Genomic DNA, 16,173 nt, shown 5'->3' with positions numbered 1-16,173 from the left:
AGTCTTTCCAAGCTTCCCCTCCCCGCTTTGAAACACATGCAGAGGAAGGAAATTTTCTCTTATCATTAAAATCTGATTTTAGTGTGTGCATGATGCTTTGTTGAAAATGTACCGCTATTTCATTCACTTTTTATTTTTTTCTTCAGTACTGGGAATTGAACCCAGGGGATCACAGCTATGTCCCCAGCCCTTTGTATTTTTTATTTTGAGGAAGCGCCTTGCTAAGTTGCCCAGGCTGGCCTTGAACTTGGAATCGTCCTGTCTCAGCTTCCTGGGTTGCTGGGATTACAGGTGTGTGCCACCTCACCCAGTTATTTACTTTTATTTATTTATTTATTTTGGATGCTTAGGTTGTTTCTCATTTTTGACTACTAAAAAAATAATAATACCGTGATCGTCCACCTCAGCAGGCGGTCTTCAATGGCGTAACTATTATCTTGCTAATTTTTTCTTACTTTCTGAGTCTTCCTTTATCTCTGGTTTGGGTGGAAATCAGCATCACACTGCACAGATCTCTCTGTGCTCCTCCGATGTGGCTATTTTCACCCTGGGCTCATTTGAGAATCTCTGGAGACACTGTGGGAGTCACAGCCCCAGCCTCTAGTGGTGGAGACCAGGGGATGCCGCGTCCTCCGGTGCACAGGAGCCCCCACAACGAAGAACGGCCGGGCTCCGGACGTCACTTGTACAGAGGCTGAGACACCCCCTCCTAATGTGGCCACACAGTGTGCCTGTCGTGTGCGGTGACTCTCCGATTCCCGATGTGAGGAAGTGTGGGTCCCTTTATAACCTCTCAGCGTGCTTTAGCGACTGTGGGCGGTCACAGTGTTGCTCTTGCCGGCCTCTTGAACCCTGCCTGCTGGACGTGGGAAGGCAGGCCGAACCTGGAGCCTCTCCTCGCCCCACAGGGCTCTGTCCCTAAGCAGGCAGGTGAGGTGGGAGAAACTGGTGGCTCTGGGACATTTGTCTTTCCAAAGGAAGGTCATGTCACCTGCTAGGTTTTTTTTGGTACAAGTTGTCCACTGAGTCCCCGGCTTCCCACGTGGAATGACGGAGTCGGGCCAGTAGAGCCGGTGCTGTTGGCGTTGTCTGAGTGAACGAGGCTTTGAGCAGGTGCCCGGGAGGACACGTGGGAAGAGGAGCCCCACTGCAGTGCCGCACAGGCAGCCGTCTCTGAGTGTGCCGCGCGGCTTTGCCACGACGTGGGAATGGAGTAAACTGGTGATGAACTGGGCGGGGGGAAATGACTCACCGAGGAGATGTCCATTCGGTGTTTATGTTGGACGGCGCCTCCCAACTCCCTGGAGCCTCTGTGTAGTAAAGGAAGCCAGGCGGGGGGCGTTGCTTCCTGCAGCCATGTTGGTGAGCGCCCTGTGGGTGGAGGGGAGGGAACCTCCCTGGCTTTCATGTTCAGAGCCTCGTGGCCTGGGGGGACTTTGGTGAGTCAGCGCTGTCCCTAAAGGCTGTCCGGATGGGGCGCGGGAAAGCTGGTTTAGAAGAGGCCTGCACCCCCTCTGCCTTTGGGTGCCGTCCGTTCTCAGGGAAGGCTGTGGGGGATTTGTCTTGGGCTTCCCCGGCAGCAAGATTGAGGCACAGGAGTCAGTGGCCCTGTCCAGGCCCCGCCTCCCCCCCCCCCTCTGGAGTCCTGGAGGAGAGAGCGGGGTGGGATCGGGCCACACGCCTCCAAGCAGGAGCTCCTAGTGGGGCGTCCAGCAGCACCCCATGCCCTCCTGCACTCACTGAGTCGTGCCAACCATCAGCGTCTCTGGACATGGCCAGGTGCCCCCGTGGGGAGTACGCTGCCACCTGGCCGTGGCCAGGGGCCTGCTGCCGTCCCGTCAGGAGCACCGGCACGGGAGGGCTGGATGTGGCTGGTGCCTGGATGTGGCCGGTGCCTGTGCCCCGCGGGATGGTTTGTTTGGGCCATGACGGTCCCAACAGTGAGCACTCTCAGCTGAGGCAGAGAGGAGAAGCCGCTCGCCCAGGTGCACACAGCCCTCCTGCCGGGCAGCGGCGCCATCAGAAAGGCGGGAAGATCTGGGTCACCATGTCCTAGCAAAGCCCCCCACGTGTGGTTCCTGGCTGAGACTGTTTGTCACCCAGGGACATTTGCTAATGTCCAGAGGCCTTCCTCGTCATCCCCATGGGGCTGCTGCTGGCCTGTGGTGGGTAGAGGCCAGGCATGCTGCCGCCCACCCCGCAGGACACAGGCCGCCCCGTTGCGGAGAATCCAGCCCGTCAGGTCAGCAGAGCTGAGCTGAGGACCCCGGGCTGCACCCTGGACCTCAGTTTGACCGTCTGGCAGTTCCCTGGGTAGATCTGCAATAATCGAATAGTCGAGTAGTGTGGGCGTCCACTCCCCCGGAGTAGTAACGACTTTAAAAACAGGAGTCTTCACTTTTTTGATCTTGCTTTTATCATTTAACGATTTTCCAAGCGCTTTGAGTTTCATTTTCTGTGGAGGCCCCTCTTGCTTTTTATCTTCGTCCAAGTGGCAAACATTGGCATATCCTCTCAGCTCAGTTCACCCACCCCCCCAACCGTGGGCAGTGGGCCTCGGGGCAGAGGCAGTGTGTCCTTCCTGCTCTCATTCCTTTCCGCCCCCTCTAGGATGAATCGACGGGAGAAATCACCTTCTACATGAAGGGGGCGGACGTCGTCATGGCCGGCATCGTCCAGTACAATGACTGGCTGGAGGAAGAGGTGAGCGTGGTGCTGAGAGACCCTGGGCCTCAGGAGCGTGGGTGGAGAGGCTGCGCCCAGTGTGGAGGCCGGTCTCTGTCTTGGCCCTCTGTGGCTGCGTGACCGTCCACCCTGAGACTTAGCAGCTAGAAACAGCACACACTTATTGCTCATGGGGTCTGTGGGTCAGGGACCTGGGTGTGGCCCGGCCGGGCCTCTGCCCTGGGGCCTCCTGCAGACTGCAGTGAGGACCCAGTGGGGCCTGCATCTCCTCTGAAGACTCGACCCGGGCAGGGTCTGCTGCTGGGCTCACCGAGGGCTGGGGTAGCTCTCGGCTTCTTGGCTGCTGGACTGCAGGCCTCAGGTCTCTCCAGCTGGTGGCTGCCCCCTGTTCCTCACTGTCCGGGCCTCTCCCTGTGGCAGTGCGCAGCCTGGCAGCTGGCTTCATCAAAGTGAGGAGGGCAGGCGAGCTGGAAGTCACCGTCTTTGGCACCCTAATCCCACAAGTGACACCCCTCACTCTTGCTACGTCACAGGCCCAGCTCACACCCTAGGGGCAGGTGACTGCCGGGCATGAGTTCCAGGACGTGGGGTCGCTGGGGGCCACAGGTCCCGGTTTGTGAGGTGGGCGTTGGCCAGAAGCGGGAGGAGGCTCAGGTCTGTCAGGCCACCTGTGTTCTCTCTCTCAGCTCCAGGGAACTCCCTGTGTTACGTCCAGTGATGACATCATTCCACGTAGGCATTGCACACCAGTGCCACGCGGCCGACCAGTCCCACGGATAAACCACCGGGGCCTGGTGTGTTTTTCAGATAGGGTTGTGCTTGGCATGTGGAACCCACGGAGTGGTCTTCACCTGACAGCGTGTTTTGGGGGGCCCACGGGAGCAGCCACTGTACAGCCAGAGGTTATCTGGGAAAGTGTGCCCGGACTAGTGAGCTGTTTGGTTTTTCCACCGGCCAGCACTCCCTGGAGACTTTGAGTTTTGAAACATGCCGTGCCCGTCACAGCCTGCGTGGGAGCCGGGGTTGACCTGTGGGCCTCCCCTCTGCAGCCTCCCCACGAAGCTTGGCTTTGGGGACCGTCACTTGGGGAAAGCAGTTTTCTTTTCCCCTGTCCCTTTTGGAAGGAACACAGGGCACTTCGGTGTCCAGGGTCTCAGGGCCAGGGCCCAGCACAGCCCCTGCTGACCTCTGTCTGCTTTGCAGTGCGGCAACATGGCCCGGGAGGGGCTGCGGGTGCTGGTGGTGGCCAAGAAGTCGCTAGCAGAGGAGCAGTATCAGGACTTTGAGGTGCGTTGTCCCTGCAGCCCCGCCCACCTCCCGTCACACCCCCCTCCAGGGCCTCCTTGCTCACTCCCAACTGCTCTGACGTCCTTTCTGAGCCCCCACTTCCCCGCTGCGCTGTGACCTGACACTTGCTCTCCTCTCTGCCTTGAGCTCTCTCGCCCCATAGAACTCCCTGGCTTCATTTGGGTCTCAGCTCAAATGCTGCTTCCTCCAGGAAGCCTTCCGGGACCAGCTGTCTAAGGCAGCTCCACCTCGTCACTTTTGACCCATTGCCCATGTAACTTCCCTGTTCAGGTCTTTTTTTTTTTTTTTAATATTAGTGTTCAAGGACTTTTATTTTATTTACTTATTTATATGCAGTGCTGAGGATTGAACCCAGTGCCTCGCACGTGCTAGATAAGCGCTCTACCACTGAGTCACCCCCCAGCCCCCTGTTGGTGTCTTTTAACATTCACTTCATCCATCTGCCTCTGGAACAAACTCCTTCTGGGGCCGGGGACCTGATCAGGCAGCTTACGCAGGCGTGTGACGTGACTTGGAGCCCGAGTTCTTTAGGCTTCAGTGGATGTTGGAGTTGAATGAGGCTGTGGCCTGCTCCTCCCTTCCCCTGCATGTCCCCGGGATCCTGGTCTTGCTCCCTGCTGGACCCCTGGTGCCCGGCACAGAGCCAGCATGCCAGGGCAGGGTGGGCCGCTCCCTCCCCACCCTAAGCAGTGACATGTTGGTGTGCCAGGCCCGTTACGTCCAGGCCAAGCTGAGCGTGCATGACCGCTCCCTCAAAGTGGCCACCGTGATCGAGAGCCTGGAGATGGAGATGGAGCTGCTGTGCCTGACCGGCGTGGAGGACCAGCTGCAGGCCGACGTGCGGCCCACACTGGAGACGCTGAGGAACGCGGGCATCAAGGTAGGGCTGGCGCCTGGGAGCAGAGCTCGGTGACGTCAGTGGTCCCTTCCGCAGATGGAGGACTTCAGAGGGAAGAAAGTGAGGGTGGGGGGAGCAAGAGGGGACCAGAGTGCCCCTGTGGGATGGGCCACCACTGCCATTGTCCTTGTGTTTGTGTTGTGTTTGCCCTCTCTGGCCACCTCCCCATCACAGCTCCCTGAGGGCTGGGACTGCATGTGTCTCCTGGTGGCTCAGGGCCCAGCTCAGCACCCAGTGTGCACACACTGCACGTGGCATTGCCGACTGGCCTGCTGGTGGCCGTCTGTCCGTGTGGATGAATGAGGCAGTGACTGACCACCCGACAGAGCCCCGAGCCAGCAGAGTGCCCTGTTCACATTGCACGTTGTTCAGGGTGGGAGAAAGTCCAGCCTTTATTCTCAAGGGGCCAGTAGAGGGCGCCAGAGGTCCAGGCCCTGTCTCAGGGAGGCCAGTCCTGTGCCTGTGCCCCTGCGTGATGGATAGTCAGCAGACATCCAGAGGGCACTGCCAGACCCTCATGGTCGGCCGTCACTGGTGCCGTCCTGAGCCTGAGCACAGGTGTCCGGCTGCAGTGTGCACAGCAGCCTGCCTCAACGCTGACCCCGTGCAGGAGAGCACGCTGCCCCAGGAGGGGGGGTGGCTGGAGAGCCAGGAGCAAGTCTGCATGATCATGCGTCACAGGCTGCGTGCAACTGTGTGGGCAGCGTGGGTCTGTTCACATCAGTGTCACCACTCATGTGACGTGGGGAGTGTGGTGCCGTGATGTCACCAAGGCTTTGACATCACTAGGCCATGGTTTTCCAGCTCCCTTGCGGTCGTACGGGACCACCGTCATACATGCCGTGGTTGGCACGTGGCCCACGCCCTTTTAGTGAACAGGCTCGAAGCTCTGAGAACACGCTGTCCCCTGGCTGCACTCGGGAGCTGCTCCCTGCTGCGTCCTGGGGCTGGAGTTTGGCAGAAGTGGCTCCTTCAGGCCAGGCCCTGGGAGGAGTGTGGGTTAGACCCAGATAGGAACCAGCACACAGCCCAGTGAGGCCTCGCGTGTGTGCAGGTGTCCCCGGAAATCAGGTCCCATCACGAGCCTCTGGCTCAGGGGCCAGTGAGGAAATGGCCAACAGGATCTTGTGTGTGTGGCTCGGGGGGGCAGGGACCTGCCTCCGCTGCCCTTGGTGTTCGAACTCTGGCCCTGGTGGGGTCTGTGCCCTCTTGTCTCTGGGCTTGGGAGATCTGCTTGTATCCACCTTGTCCTGGGCTCTCGCTCCTGCTCAGCACTGTCTGTCCACAGGGCCAGGTGTTTGGTTCCCGTCCCGTGGACCTGACTTCTCTGGTTGCTCCGGGGGAGGGTGGCCGCAGCAGCTGGCTGGGTGGTCATGTCTGGGGTGTGACCCTTCGCAGGCCAGCAGTGTTAGAGCCTGGGCATTTTCCGCCCGGGCCTTTGACAGAAACCGAAACCCACCGCTGCTGGAGCTGGGGTCTGGGCACGTCTCCCCGTGCCTTCCTGTCCTCAGTGAGGGGCGCCAGCTGTGGGACAGTTATGACCCCAGTTTCCCAGACTCAAACTCCCAGCTCCTTCCTGGAGTGGGTTCTCCTACATGAAGTCAGAATGCCGATGCCAGCCAGGTCCCCTGGGAACGTTGAGTGAGGCCGACACACACCTGGGGAAACCAGACGCATCCCCCTGCCCCCTGCTGACTCCAGGGGGCTCCCTCGCGGACTGCGTTCCCACCTGGCTTCCCATCCACTTCTGTGACCTTTGGCAGGTGACTTGACCTCTCGGTGCCTCTGGGTCCCACCTCACGGTTTTTGTGGAGGAGAGATCACACACACAGGTGCAGCACAGCCGGGTGGCACGGGCCCGGGGAACGTTTGCTGCATCTTCTTTGCTAGCACTCCCGGACCCTGACTCCCAGACCCCTCCCTGTGGGGAGGGTTAATGGGGTGAGATGGCGAGCAGGGAGCATGTTCCAGCTGGACTCTGAAGACCCAGACTTGGGGCCTGGTTAGGACAAGGGCTCACTGTGTGGCTTTGGGCAGGGCACCTGCCCTCTCTGGGCCCACAGAAATGAAATGCAGAACAATTTGATAAAAGAGGGGGAAGCACCTGGTGTCTGTCTGGAGCATGGAGAAGGACCGTGAGGTCACAGATCAGTGTTTCCTGGAGGAGCCAAAGTGACCCCTCATCGTAGTCTTTAGGATAGGTTGCGTGCTGCTTTGGATTCCCAGGGGGATTACGAGGTCACGGACCGGCCTCGGGGTGTCTCTGGAAGCTTGGGGCGATGGTCTTTCTAAACCTCCCTGCTCTGCCTTTGCTGCCAGCCTGGCTGTTGAGGCCCAGAGCCCTGGACGGGACACTCCTGGGGTGTCGGGGAGGCAACTGGGTCGGAGCGTGTCAGCTCAGTGCTCTGGGGAGCACCCAGCACGGGCACCCAGGACCCCTTCCTGCCGTGATTTCAGGTGTGGATGCTGACCGGGGACAAGCTGGAGACCGCCACCTGCACAGCCAAGAACGCACACCTGGTGACCAGGAACCAGGACATCCACGTCTTCCGGCTGGTGAAGCACCTCTGTGCTGGGGCCGCATGGGGGGTGCTTGGTCCTGGGACCTCGTCACTCAGTCGGGCCCTTAAAGAGGGAAGGGAGCAGCTGGCCACCTGGTTGGCTTGTAGATTACCAAGTGACCGGGGCAGGTGGAGGGATTCCTCTGGGTGGGCTGCAGCCCCGGGTGACACTGTGACCTCCTGGGACTGGAGGTCCTGTCAGCTGCACCCCCAGGAGACACAGCCAGGCTCTATACACAGAATGTGCCTGGGCTTCTGGAAGTTCCACTGACCCTCCCAAGGCCAGGGTCTCTGGAAAGAAAGAACCGCTAGACCCTGGCCTGCTGGGAGGCATTTGGGGCCACCAGGGAAACGCGAAGGAAGCTCTGAATTGGGTGGGCCCCTGAGAAGTTGCCCGCCATGTGTGTGCCCGACTGAACCAGGGCGTCAGGAGCCCCGAGTGCGGTGGCTCTCTTGAGTCTGGGAGGAAGGAGGACAGGATCCCCTGGGGCAGGGTCAGCAGAGCTGTGAAGCTAGATAGCCAGAGGGGTTCGAATGTTTTGGGGTCCCTGCCTTTGGTGCAAAGCTCACGGAGCATCAGGGGATCCAGCGAGGGTTGGAGCTGTGGCGTTGTGCACATGTTCTGCCCGTGTTACTGGTGCATTCCACTCTCGTGATTGTATTTGTGACCACAAAACCAGTATCTGCAGCCCTTTCACGGCCGTTCGCAGATATGTGTCACGTGGCAAAAACTAGAAGCTGACATGCACCTTCCCAGCCAAGGCCGGGCAGGCCTGGTCTCCCTCTCTTGTCACTTCTCAGACTGTAATCAGTGGCCTTCCAGTAGCCCAGCTAAGTATCAAGTGTTAGCATTTTTGTGCTTTCGTTGGCAGCTTGCTGGTCCAAGTGGCCCTTAGCATGGGCCCTGGAGCTGGGCAGTGACCCTGAGCAAGGGGTCAGGATGCGTCTTAAGGAGAAAGTACAGTCCACTGAACTGTGGTGCTGGGCAGCGTTAAGGGACCTAGAGATCTCGAGACAGAGACACAAACCAGGCGTGGGTGTTGACCAGCATGGAGTGGTCAGAGCCCTGGAAGATCCCGTCCTGTGCCCCTAGAGGAGCCCTTGGGGATCTGCTAGTTCAGTGTTCTCAGCAACCTTGTAGAATGTCGCTACCAAGACTCACAGGAACCAGCTGGGTTCTGGAATCAGGGCCCGCAGGCTGTGGCTGCTTTGTCCTGTTGGGATGTAGAAACGCCCACCAGCTTACAGGTTGTGTTTGGCTGCTTTTGAGGGTCAGGTTGGGTCTGCAAAGCCTGAAGCACTTAACATCCGGTCCCTTGCAGAGCAGCTGCCAGCCCCGCTGGACGCTGGCCTCGAGGACCTGCCCTCCAGCACATAGCTGCTACCTTAGACAGGCCAAGGACCCCACCTCGCTATCCCTGAGTGTAGGACGAGCTGTTACCGTTGGGCAGCTCGTAGAGTCGCTGTGTCAGTGAGTGCAAGGCCCCCGGCACACTGCCAGGCCCCTGACACGAGTGCAGACAGCCCTGGTCCCAGGGAGCGGAAGGCGTTGGAGGCTGTGCTACTCTCCGTAGCATGGCAGACGGACGGGACTTCATCTGGCTCTGGGTCTGGTGGCAGAGGAGGGGAAGGGGCCTTGGCCATCGTCTTCACCCTAGTTCCAGGAAACTGCTGCTTATTCTGTCACCTCCAGAGAGCGAGGCTTTTCCATCTCTCTGTCCCTTGCAGGTGACTAACCGCGGAGAGGCCCACCTTGAGCTGAACGCCTTCCGCAGGAAGCACGACTGTGCCCTGGTCATCTCTGGAGACTCCCTGGAGGTGGGCATGGGGACCCTCGAGAGCCTGGAGCTGTGGGGCAGAGCTGCAGGGGCTAAACTGTGGGCTGGGGGTGCCCTTGACCCACCCACCTGCTCCCTGCACCCCCTCCAGGTCTGTCTCAAGTATTATGAGTACGAGTTCATGGAGCTGGCCTGCCAGTGCCCAGCGGTCGTCTGCTGCCGCTGCGCCCCCACCCAGAAGGCCCAGATCGTGCGCCTGCTCCAGGAACGCACTGGGAAGCTCACCTGTGCAGTAGGTAAGCTCACCTGGGCAGTGGGTAAGCTCACCTGGGCAGTAGGTAAGCTCACCTGGGCAGTAGGTAAGCTCACCTGGGCAGAGGGAAAGCTCACCTGGGCAGTGGGAAAATTCACCCGGGCAGTAGGTAAGCTCACCTGGGCAGTAGGTAAGCTCACCTGGGCAGTGGGTAAGCTCACCTGGGCAGTAGGTAAGCTCACCTGGGCAGTAGGTAAGCTCACCTGGGCAGAGGGAAAGCTCACCTGGGCAGTGGGAAAATTCACCCGGGCAGTAGGTAAGCTCACCTGGGCAGTAGGTAAGCTCACCTGGGCAGAGGGAAAGCTCACCTGGGCAGTGGGAAAATTCACCTGGGCAGTAGGTAAGCTCACCTGGGCAGATGGGGCCCATCCTGTTGGCCCTGTCCCCCTCTGTATTGGATTTCTTTTCTGTAAGCCTAACAGGACACAGACCCGGTTTTTCTGCGCTCCCTGGGCCACTTTGCTCAGGGCATGATTGTTCCCCACCAGGGGCTTTGACTTGCCCTTGTTGTTGTGTTTGGTGTTTCCCTTTGGGAGAGGGCACGTAGGCGAGCCCAGGAGTCGCCTCTCCTCTGCCCTGGCCCAGGGTCCCTGCATTCCAGGGTAGGGAGGATCCCACTGTGCAGAGCCAGTCTGGCTCCACTCCCTGCTGGTCATTACTGAGAGGTGCCGCAGGTGGCTTCCTTCACCCTCCCAGCTGGGTCTGGCATCAGTAGAGTGGGAACAGGGCGGTGACTCCCAAATAATGCTTACAAGGATCAAAAGGGGAAGGGGTCCCTTTTGGAAGTGGGGCCACCGTGCTGGCCACCACCCGTAGGCACTGCTGTTGGTGCTGTGGCCCTGCCAGGGGGTCTCTCCTGCCCTTCTTCACCTCCCCTCCTCCCCTCTGCTTTCTGTGTCCTGCAGGGGATGGTGGCAATGACGTCAGCATGATTCAGGAGTCCGACTGTGGCGTGGGGGTGGAGGGGAAGGTGAGACGCCCCCACCCCGCTCCTCTCTGGGGTCTCCTCGCCCTCTTCCTTCCCTCAAAGACACAACCCGGTCCCATGGAGAGTCTAGGTAAGGAGCACAGGGCCCGAGGCACCTCGGAGCACCTGGAAGCTGGCATCCTCAGCACGGTGGCATATGTACGGACAGACGATGTTGGCCTTTTGCTTGCCAAGACCTAAATCGACAACAGCAGCAACAAAAAAAGATGTGTGTTTTCCACGTTCCTAGAATCCAAGGGTCTTCAGGCCATGTGCCGGTCTCCTGGGCCGTAGGAAGTGTGGTGGCCGTCCACCCTCACTAAAAGTCCTTGGCAGTGAGTTTTAGTTTGTTGTAGAGCAATTTTTGCTTTTCCCGTCCTGCCTGCCTCTCATGGTCTACCCTGCTCTCTCTCACCTGTGATCCGCTGAGACGGCCAGGGGAAGACTGGTCTCCAGGTTTGTTGGAACCCGTCTGAGTAAGCGCAGAGGCCCCAGCAGGGCCCGGTGGCTCCCCTGGGCCTTGTTGCACATCCTCATGATCTGGCTGAATTTTTCCCTTCCCACAATTTCTTCGGTTCCCAGCCAGAGGTTGATCATTTGAGTTAGAAAGGCAGATGATTCTGGAGTGAGAAATTGAATTTGAAATCTTGGTGAATTTCTTGGAATGGAGGTTTGAAGAAGCATTTTGAATTTAATAAAATTCTTTATAAGTTCCTATATAAAAACAAAAAACCATTTTCCCTTCTGTTAAAAATTATATTCTGAGTCCTCCTTTTTTTTAAGAGCATCAAAGTAGTAAGTTCTTATGATGAAAAATTAAAATAATTTTAAAATAAAGTGCATCTTTTAAACTGCATCAAGCTACCAACATGGGGTCTTCCTCCAACATTTTTCTATGGGTGTACACTTGGGGGCGTACTTGTCTGTTGCATATACTGTAAACATATTTTGCACATGTATGTATAGATATATTACTTTTGTGTATAATCTTAAATTAAAAACATACCATGCATTTTGTTATGCATCTTGCTTAAATCCATTCCATCTTGGATTTCTTTCTACATCAGAGTATGTACAGACATCGTGTCTTACCCTCTTTTTATTTTGAAAAATGTCATCCGTTCCGAAAATTTGAAATAGAACAATGCACACCCATCTGCCCTCCGCTTTGATTTACCAATTGTTAACACTTGCCACGTTCTCGCTTTCTCTCTCTGAGTCAGTTGAAAGTAAATTGCACACGTAATCACGTGTCACCCCTAAGTGCTTCAGCATGGCTCTCAGAACAAGGGTGTTCTCCTGTGCCTGCAGGAGAAGCGAATTGCCCCAGATTCAACACCAGTGTGACCGTAGTGTAGGAGAGTCACGGTGGCATTTCCCCGGTTGTCCTTGAAATGTCATCTAGCTTTAAAAAAAAAAAAGATCCAGGAACCAATCAGGGATCACAAATTTCATTCATAAGCATGTTTTCATGTCTCTTTAATCTTCTCTAATGTAAAACACTTTTCTCTTTTTTTTTTTTTTTTTTGAGGAGGGTATTTTTTGTGACATTGTTTCTGAAGCATTTGGGATGGTGGCAGAGTGGGCCACAGTGTCTGTGGGTCGGGTTGATCTGTTCCCGTCCCTGTGCACCACAGAAGAGAAATTGCTGGTCCCCTGTGTGTCGGGTTCTGGGTGTCCGGCGGCCCCATTACCGGTGCCTAACAGGGACCTTTCAAAATAAGGGGATTCCACGAGGTGGTTGCACCAACGTCATTTCCACGTCTGCACGCGGAGAGCTGTGTTCAGGCTGCTGCACCTCAGTGTCGACAGCACAGGTGTCCCCCTCATGCTGGCCTCTGAAGGGAGCCGGTGGACAGCACAGACCCCCGAGTGGTTCTTTGCTTCTGTGCGCATCTCGGGCACGGAGCTCTCGGGGCTCCCGAGCACGCTCAGTTGACCCCCACGTTACGACTCTCCGTGATGGAGTATGTTCTTTATTTAAAGAAATTCCTCTTTTAAATCAGATTTAGACTTGGACCACCAACTGCATATAGCTTGAAACCAAAGAACCTCCTTATTGAATTTCTTCAAAGATCTCCTTACCATGTCTTATTTTTTCAATTAAAAAAACGTGTCCGCCTTGACCTCTTGTGCTGCTGACAGTGCCCGATTTCCTTGGATTCCAGGAAGGAAAACAGGCTTCGCTGGCTGCCGACTTCTCCATCACGCAGTTCAAGCACCTGGGCCGACTGCTCATGGTGCACGGCCGCAACAGCTACAAACGGTCGGCCGCCCTCAGCCAGTTTGTCATCCACAGGAGCCTCTGCATCAGTACCATGCAGGTGGGTGGGCAGCTGGCCCCTCTGTGCAGGTGCCCGTGGCCACAGCATGCAGTGGGCAGGCAGCTGGTCCTGGTGCCCAGGTGCAGGTGAAGGTGTGCTGATCGTGGAGAAAGCCTGAGCCTCAGAGTAGGCCTGGTGCTGTTCCTGGGCCACTTTAAATCCCCCACGTGGCGTGTTAGCTGGTGGCTCTTGGGCAAGTCACTCCACATGGCTCCTCTCTTGAGAGGCGACGGCCCTGCTTGCTGTGTGGCGTGGACATGAGCATGAGCAGTGGAGCCCATAGGTGCTTGGCATGGAGCAGGTAGGTGGCCGTGGTGGCAGTATGGCAGCAGGAGTGAGTTCTCCCTGGTGTGCCGGAGTGATGGGCACAGAGGAGACCGAAGACTGAGTGCTCACATCCTGGTTTCTGGTGTGCAGAGGCAGGGACAGCGGGAGGAGCCCCAGAGAGTGGCCTGGTTCTCCTGAGTGCTTCCTGGACCTGGGTGTCAGCTGGGCGCTTGCAGTGCAGGCTCACCTGCATCCTTGCCACAACCTCACCCACTTTACAGCCAGAGCGGAGGCCACCTCCTCCCCAGGTGACCTTTCAGTTTGCTGGAGAGGTTTCTGATCACACAGAGTGAGTTGCTTGGTGCTGCCGGGGTCCCCAGGAGGGGCTCTCTCTCCTTGGCCTCACCCAGGCCTGATGGGGTGGCTTTTGCGTTCTTCATGTCTGTGGCATTGTGAGTGGGGCCTTGAAGTGCTTTCCATCAAAACGTCCTATCGCTAAACAGCTGTGGCTCCTCAGACCACATCTGTCCTGTTCATTTATGTTGATTCACCCGTTGAGCTGGGAAATGCTGGGTGTCAGCCACTGGGAGACGGATGAGCTTGTTCTGGGGACTCCAGCAGGGCCTGGCATTGCCGTATCATTCAGAAGGACAATTCCAGGGTGTGGCACTGCCCCTTGTGCTGCACATGGCCTTTAACCCCGTCTGCAGTGACCCCTGGAAACGGTCTCAGACAGACAGGGACGCGGCGTTTTTACTTCTTGTCCAGATGGAGACCATGGTCCACACACCCCTCCTAGAGGAAGGGGTGCCTCGTGTTGATTTGTGAAGTCAGCAGAGATTCTCGATATACAGCCTCCTGTGTCACAGCCCCACCTGGGTGACAAGGCATTTGAGAACGGCACCGGGCATTTGAGAACGGCACCAGGCAGCTCCCAGCGTCCCATGGCCACGCTCAGTGGCACTGTGACCTGAGCTCTGTGGCCGGCGAGCGTGGGTCTTCTTGGCTCTCTGCCCGCTGTGGGAGCTGCTCTGGTTAGAGCCCTGGTTACCAGGACCGTCCACTTCCCCTCGGTGTTCGGTTATCACGAAGCCTCCAGGCCACACTGGCCCCCTCTGGTTTTATCTAGTGGAGATGAGTCTGGACTCTGCCATCCCGCAGTCACCCTGTGGGTGTGCAGGGGCCCTGGGGCACGGTGAGCCCTATGCAGTCCCCTCCTCCTTCCCGTGGTAGCTAATACCTCCTGGATCCGGACGAGGCCTTCAGTGGGACTTACAGGTGTCTTTTTGGCTTTGTCTGATTGCAAAGGCCGCCTGCCAAGTGCTATTTCCCCAGACACTAGAGGCATGTGAGAAGCAAAGCCTGGCCCGCCACCCAGCCTGAAGGTGGCTGGTGCAGCGCACAGGGCTCATCCCTGACAGTCCCCAAGCGCAGGCCAGTGGCTGGTCAGTGGTCATTCTGAGCTGTCAGGGGTGTGGTCCTGGAGGCAGGGCCAGCCTCCTTCTGCAGGCCCTTCTTCTCCTCCATGTCCCTTTCTGTGGACTGTGGCAGCTTTACGCTCAAGTTTGGGGTGGCTCTGGAGATGTGCTGGGATCGTGTGCAAAGCCTTCCCAGCTCTTGGAGCTTCACAGTCTCAGAGGGACGGAGCGTGGACGCTGGAGCTGGGTGAAGCAGTCTGACGCCTGGCTTTGGCAGAGAGGAGCTGTGTGGTTTCAAGCAAGCCACTCACCCTCTCTGGGCCTCACCTTCCTCACCTGTAGAATGGGGATAATGTCAGCAGAATCACATGAGCTTGCACTCACGAAGTAACGCGTAACCTTGGCTCTGCGTGCCGTGACTGTGCAGGGGCGGGTGTTTTATTAGGTGAACAAGGGGACCCTTGCTGTGGCCCTCGGTGACACCCTCTTTCTCCCTGGTGCAGGCGGTCTTCTCCTCTGTGTTCTACTTTGCCTCCGTCCCCCTCTATCAAGGATTCCTCATCATCGGGTAAGGATCCAGGCCACGTCTCCTTTTTTTTTTTTAAATGAAACTTCCCTAAAATGCCACAGAGGGAGAAGCAGCATCGTGTAGAGACCCTCTGGTCCCCCGGCCACTGTGGACTGGTGGCCCCGGGAAGGCGGGTTCAGCAGGGGAGCAGCCCTGGGGTGTCCGGCACAGTCCGCTGACTTACTGGGTTTTGCTGGTTGCTTCAGCCTGAGAGCACCCACTGGATTCTACCTGCTTCTGATTGGAAAGGTGGAGTGTCCTTTGCTGGGTCCTGGAAGACTATAAACACCTAGCCAGAGTGGAGTCAGGGGTTCCCTGAGCCGTGCTCCATGTGACCACCTGTGACCCGCCCCAGCTTCCCTCACCACCCTCTCCTCACTGGTTCCTGACAGCCACCCCCCTGCCTCAGGGCCTTTGCACTGGCTGGCCTTGTACCAGGGAGGCTCTTCCTCCAGATGCTGGCGTGGCTGTTCCTGTAGGTGTGGAATCAGACGTCCCATTCGTCAGCCGCCCTTGGCGATTGCACCCCCCACATGTGCACACACAGGCCTCGCTCCCTCTTCCCCGTGAGGGTCTCCTCCTCCGGGCTTGGTTACTTAGTTTATTTGCTGGTGACCCAGAGACCAGCCTGAAAGCTCCGGAGCAGGTGTCTTGTCTGTTTACATCTCGAGCCTCCAGGGCTCCAAGCCGGGCCTGACGCGTGGTGGGCGCCCGGTGTGCAGGTGCGGAGGGACAGCTGGGCTGGGCAGGTCCTGCTAGCGGGTCTCACCCGTGGCCGTCTGCTCCCCAGGTACTCCACGATTTACACCATGTTCCCCGTCTTTTCTCTGGTCCTGGACAAGGACGTGAAGTCAGAGGTGGCCATGCTCTACCCCGAGCTCTACAAGGACCTCCTCAAGGTGGGACAGGTCACCCCCCCGCCGCGGGTCCTCCCGGTCACCATCCTCTCCTTCCCGCTCTTCTCCGCCTTCCCTCCCTGCTCCTTCTCCTCCACGCTGACCCCCGTGTCCGGCTGGGACACGGTTGATCCCGTGCCCTCCTGCTCTGGGGACAAGACGCGGGAGTCTGGACCTTTTGTCAGGAGTG

At 57.8% G+C, this 16,173-nt stretch overlaps 1 protein-coding gene across 2 annotated transcripts in view; it reads left to right on the top strand.

Annotated features, from left to right (window-relative positions):
- Window positions 1–16,173, top strand: part of ATP9A (ATPase phospholipid transporting 9A (putative)) — a 118,963-nt gene that overhangs the window by 93,278 nt on the left and 9,512 nt on the right. For both annotated transcript variants that reach the window (XM_081289574.1, XM_081289575.1), the window contains exons 16-25: window positions 2,611–2,703; window positions 3,889–3,972; window positions 4,703–4,873; window positions 7,349–7,447; window positions 9,181–9,270; window positions 9,382–9,526; window positions 10,449–10,513; window positions 12,679–12,834; window positions 15,023–15,087; window positions 15,878–15,986. In XM_081289574.1, the coding sequence (XP_081145700.1) occupies window positions 2,611–2,703; window positions 3,889–3,972; window positions 4,703–4,873; window positions 7,349–7,447; window positions 9,181–9,270; window positions 9,382–9,526; window positions 10,449–10,513; window positions 12,679–12,834; window positions 15,023–15,087; window positions 15,878–15,986 (1,077 nt within the window). The remainder of the gene's footprint in view (window positions 1–2,610; window positions 2,704–3,888; window positions 3,973–4,702; window positions 4,874–7,348; window positions 7,448–9,180; window positions 9,271–9,381; window positions 9,527–10,448; window positions 10,514–12,678; window positions 12,835–15,022; window positions 15,088–15,877; window positions 15,987–16,173) is intronic.

The sequence above is a fragment of the Spermophilus citellus genome (assembly GCF_964194105.1).
Source record: "Spermophilus citellus genome assembly, chromosome: 4".
In the NCBI taxonomy this organism is placed as follows: Eukaryota; Metazoa; Chordata; class Mammalia; order Rodentia; family Sciuridae; genus Spermophilus; species Spermophilus citellus.
Note: the sequence above shows the minus strand (reverse complement) of the source record. Positions and strands in the feature narration are given on the sequence as shown.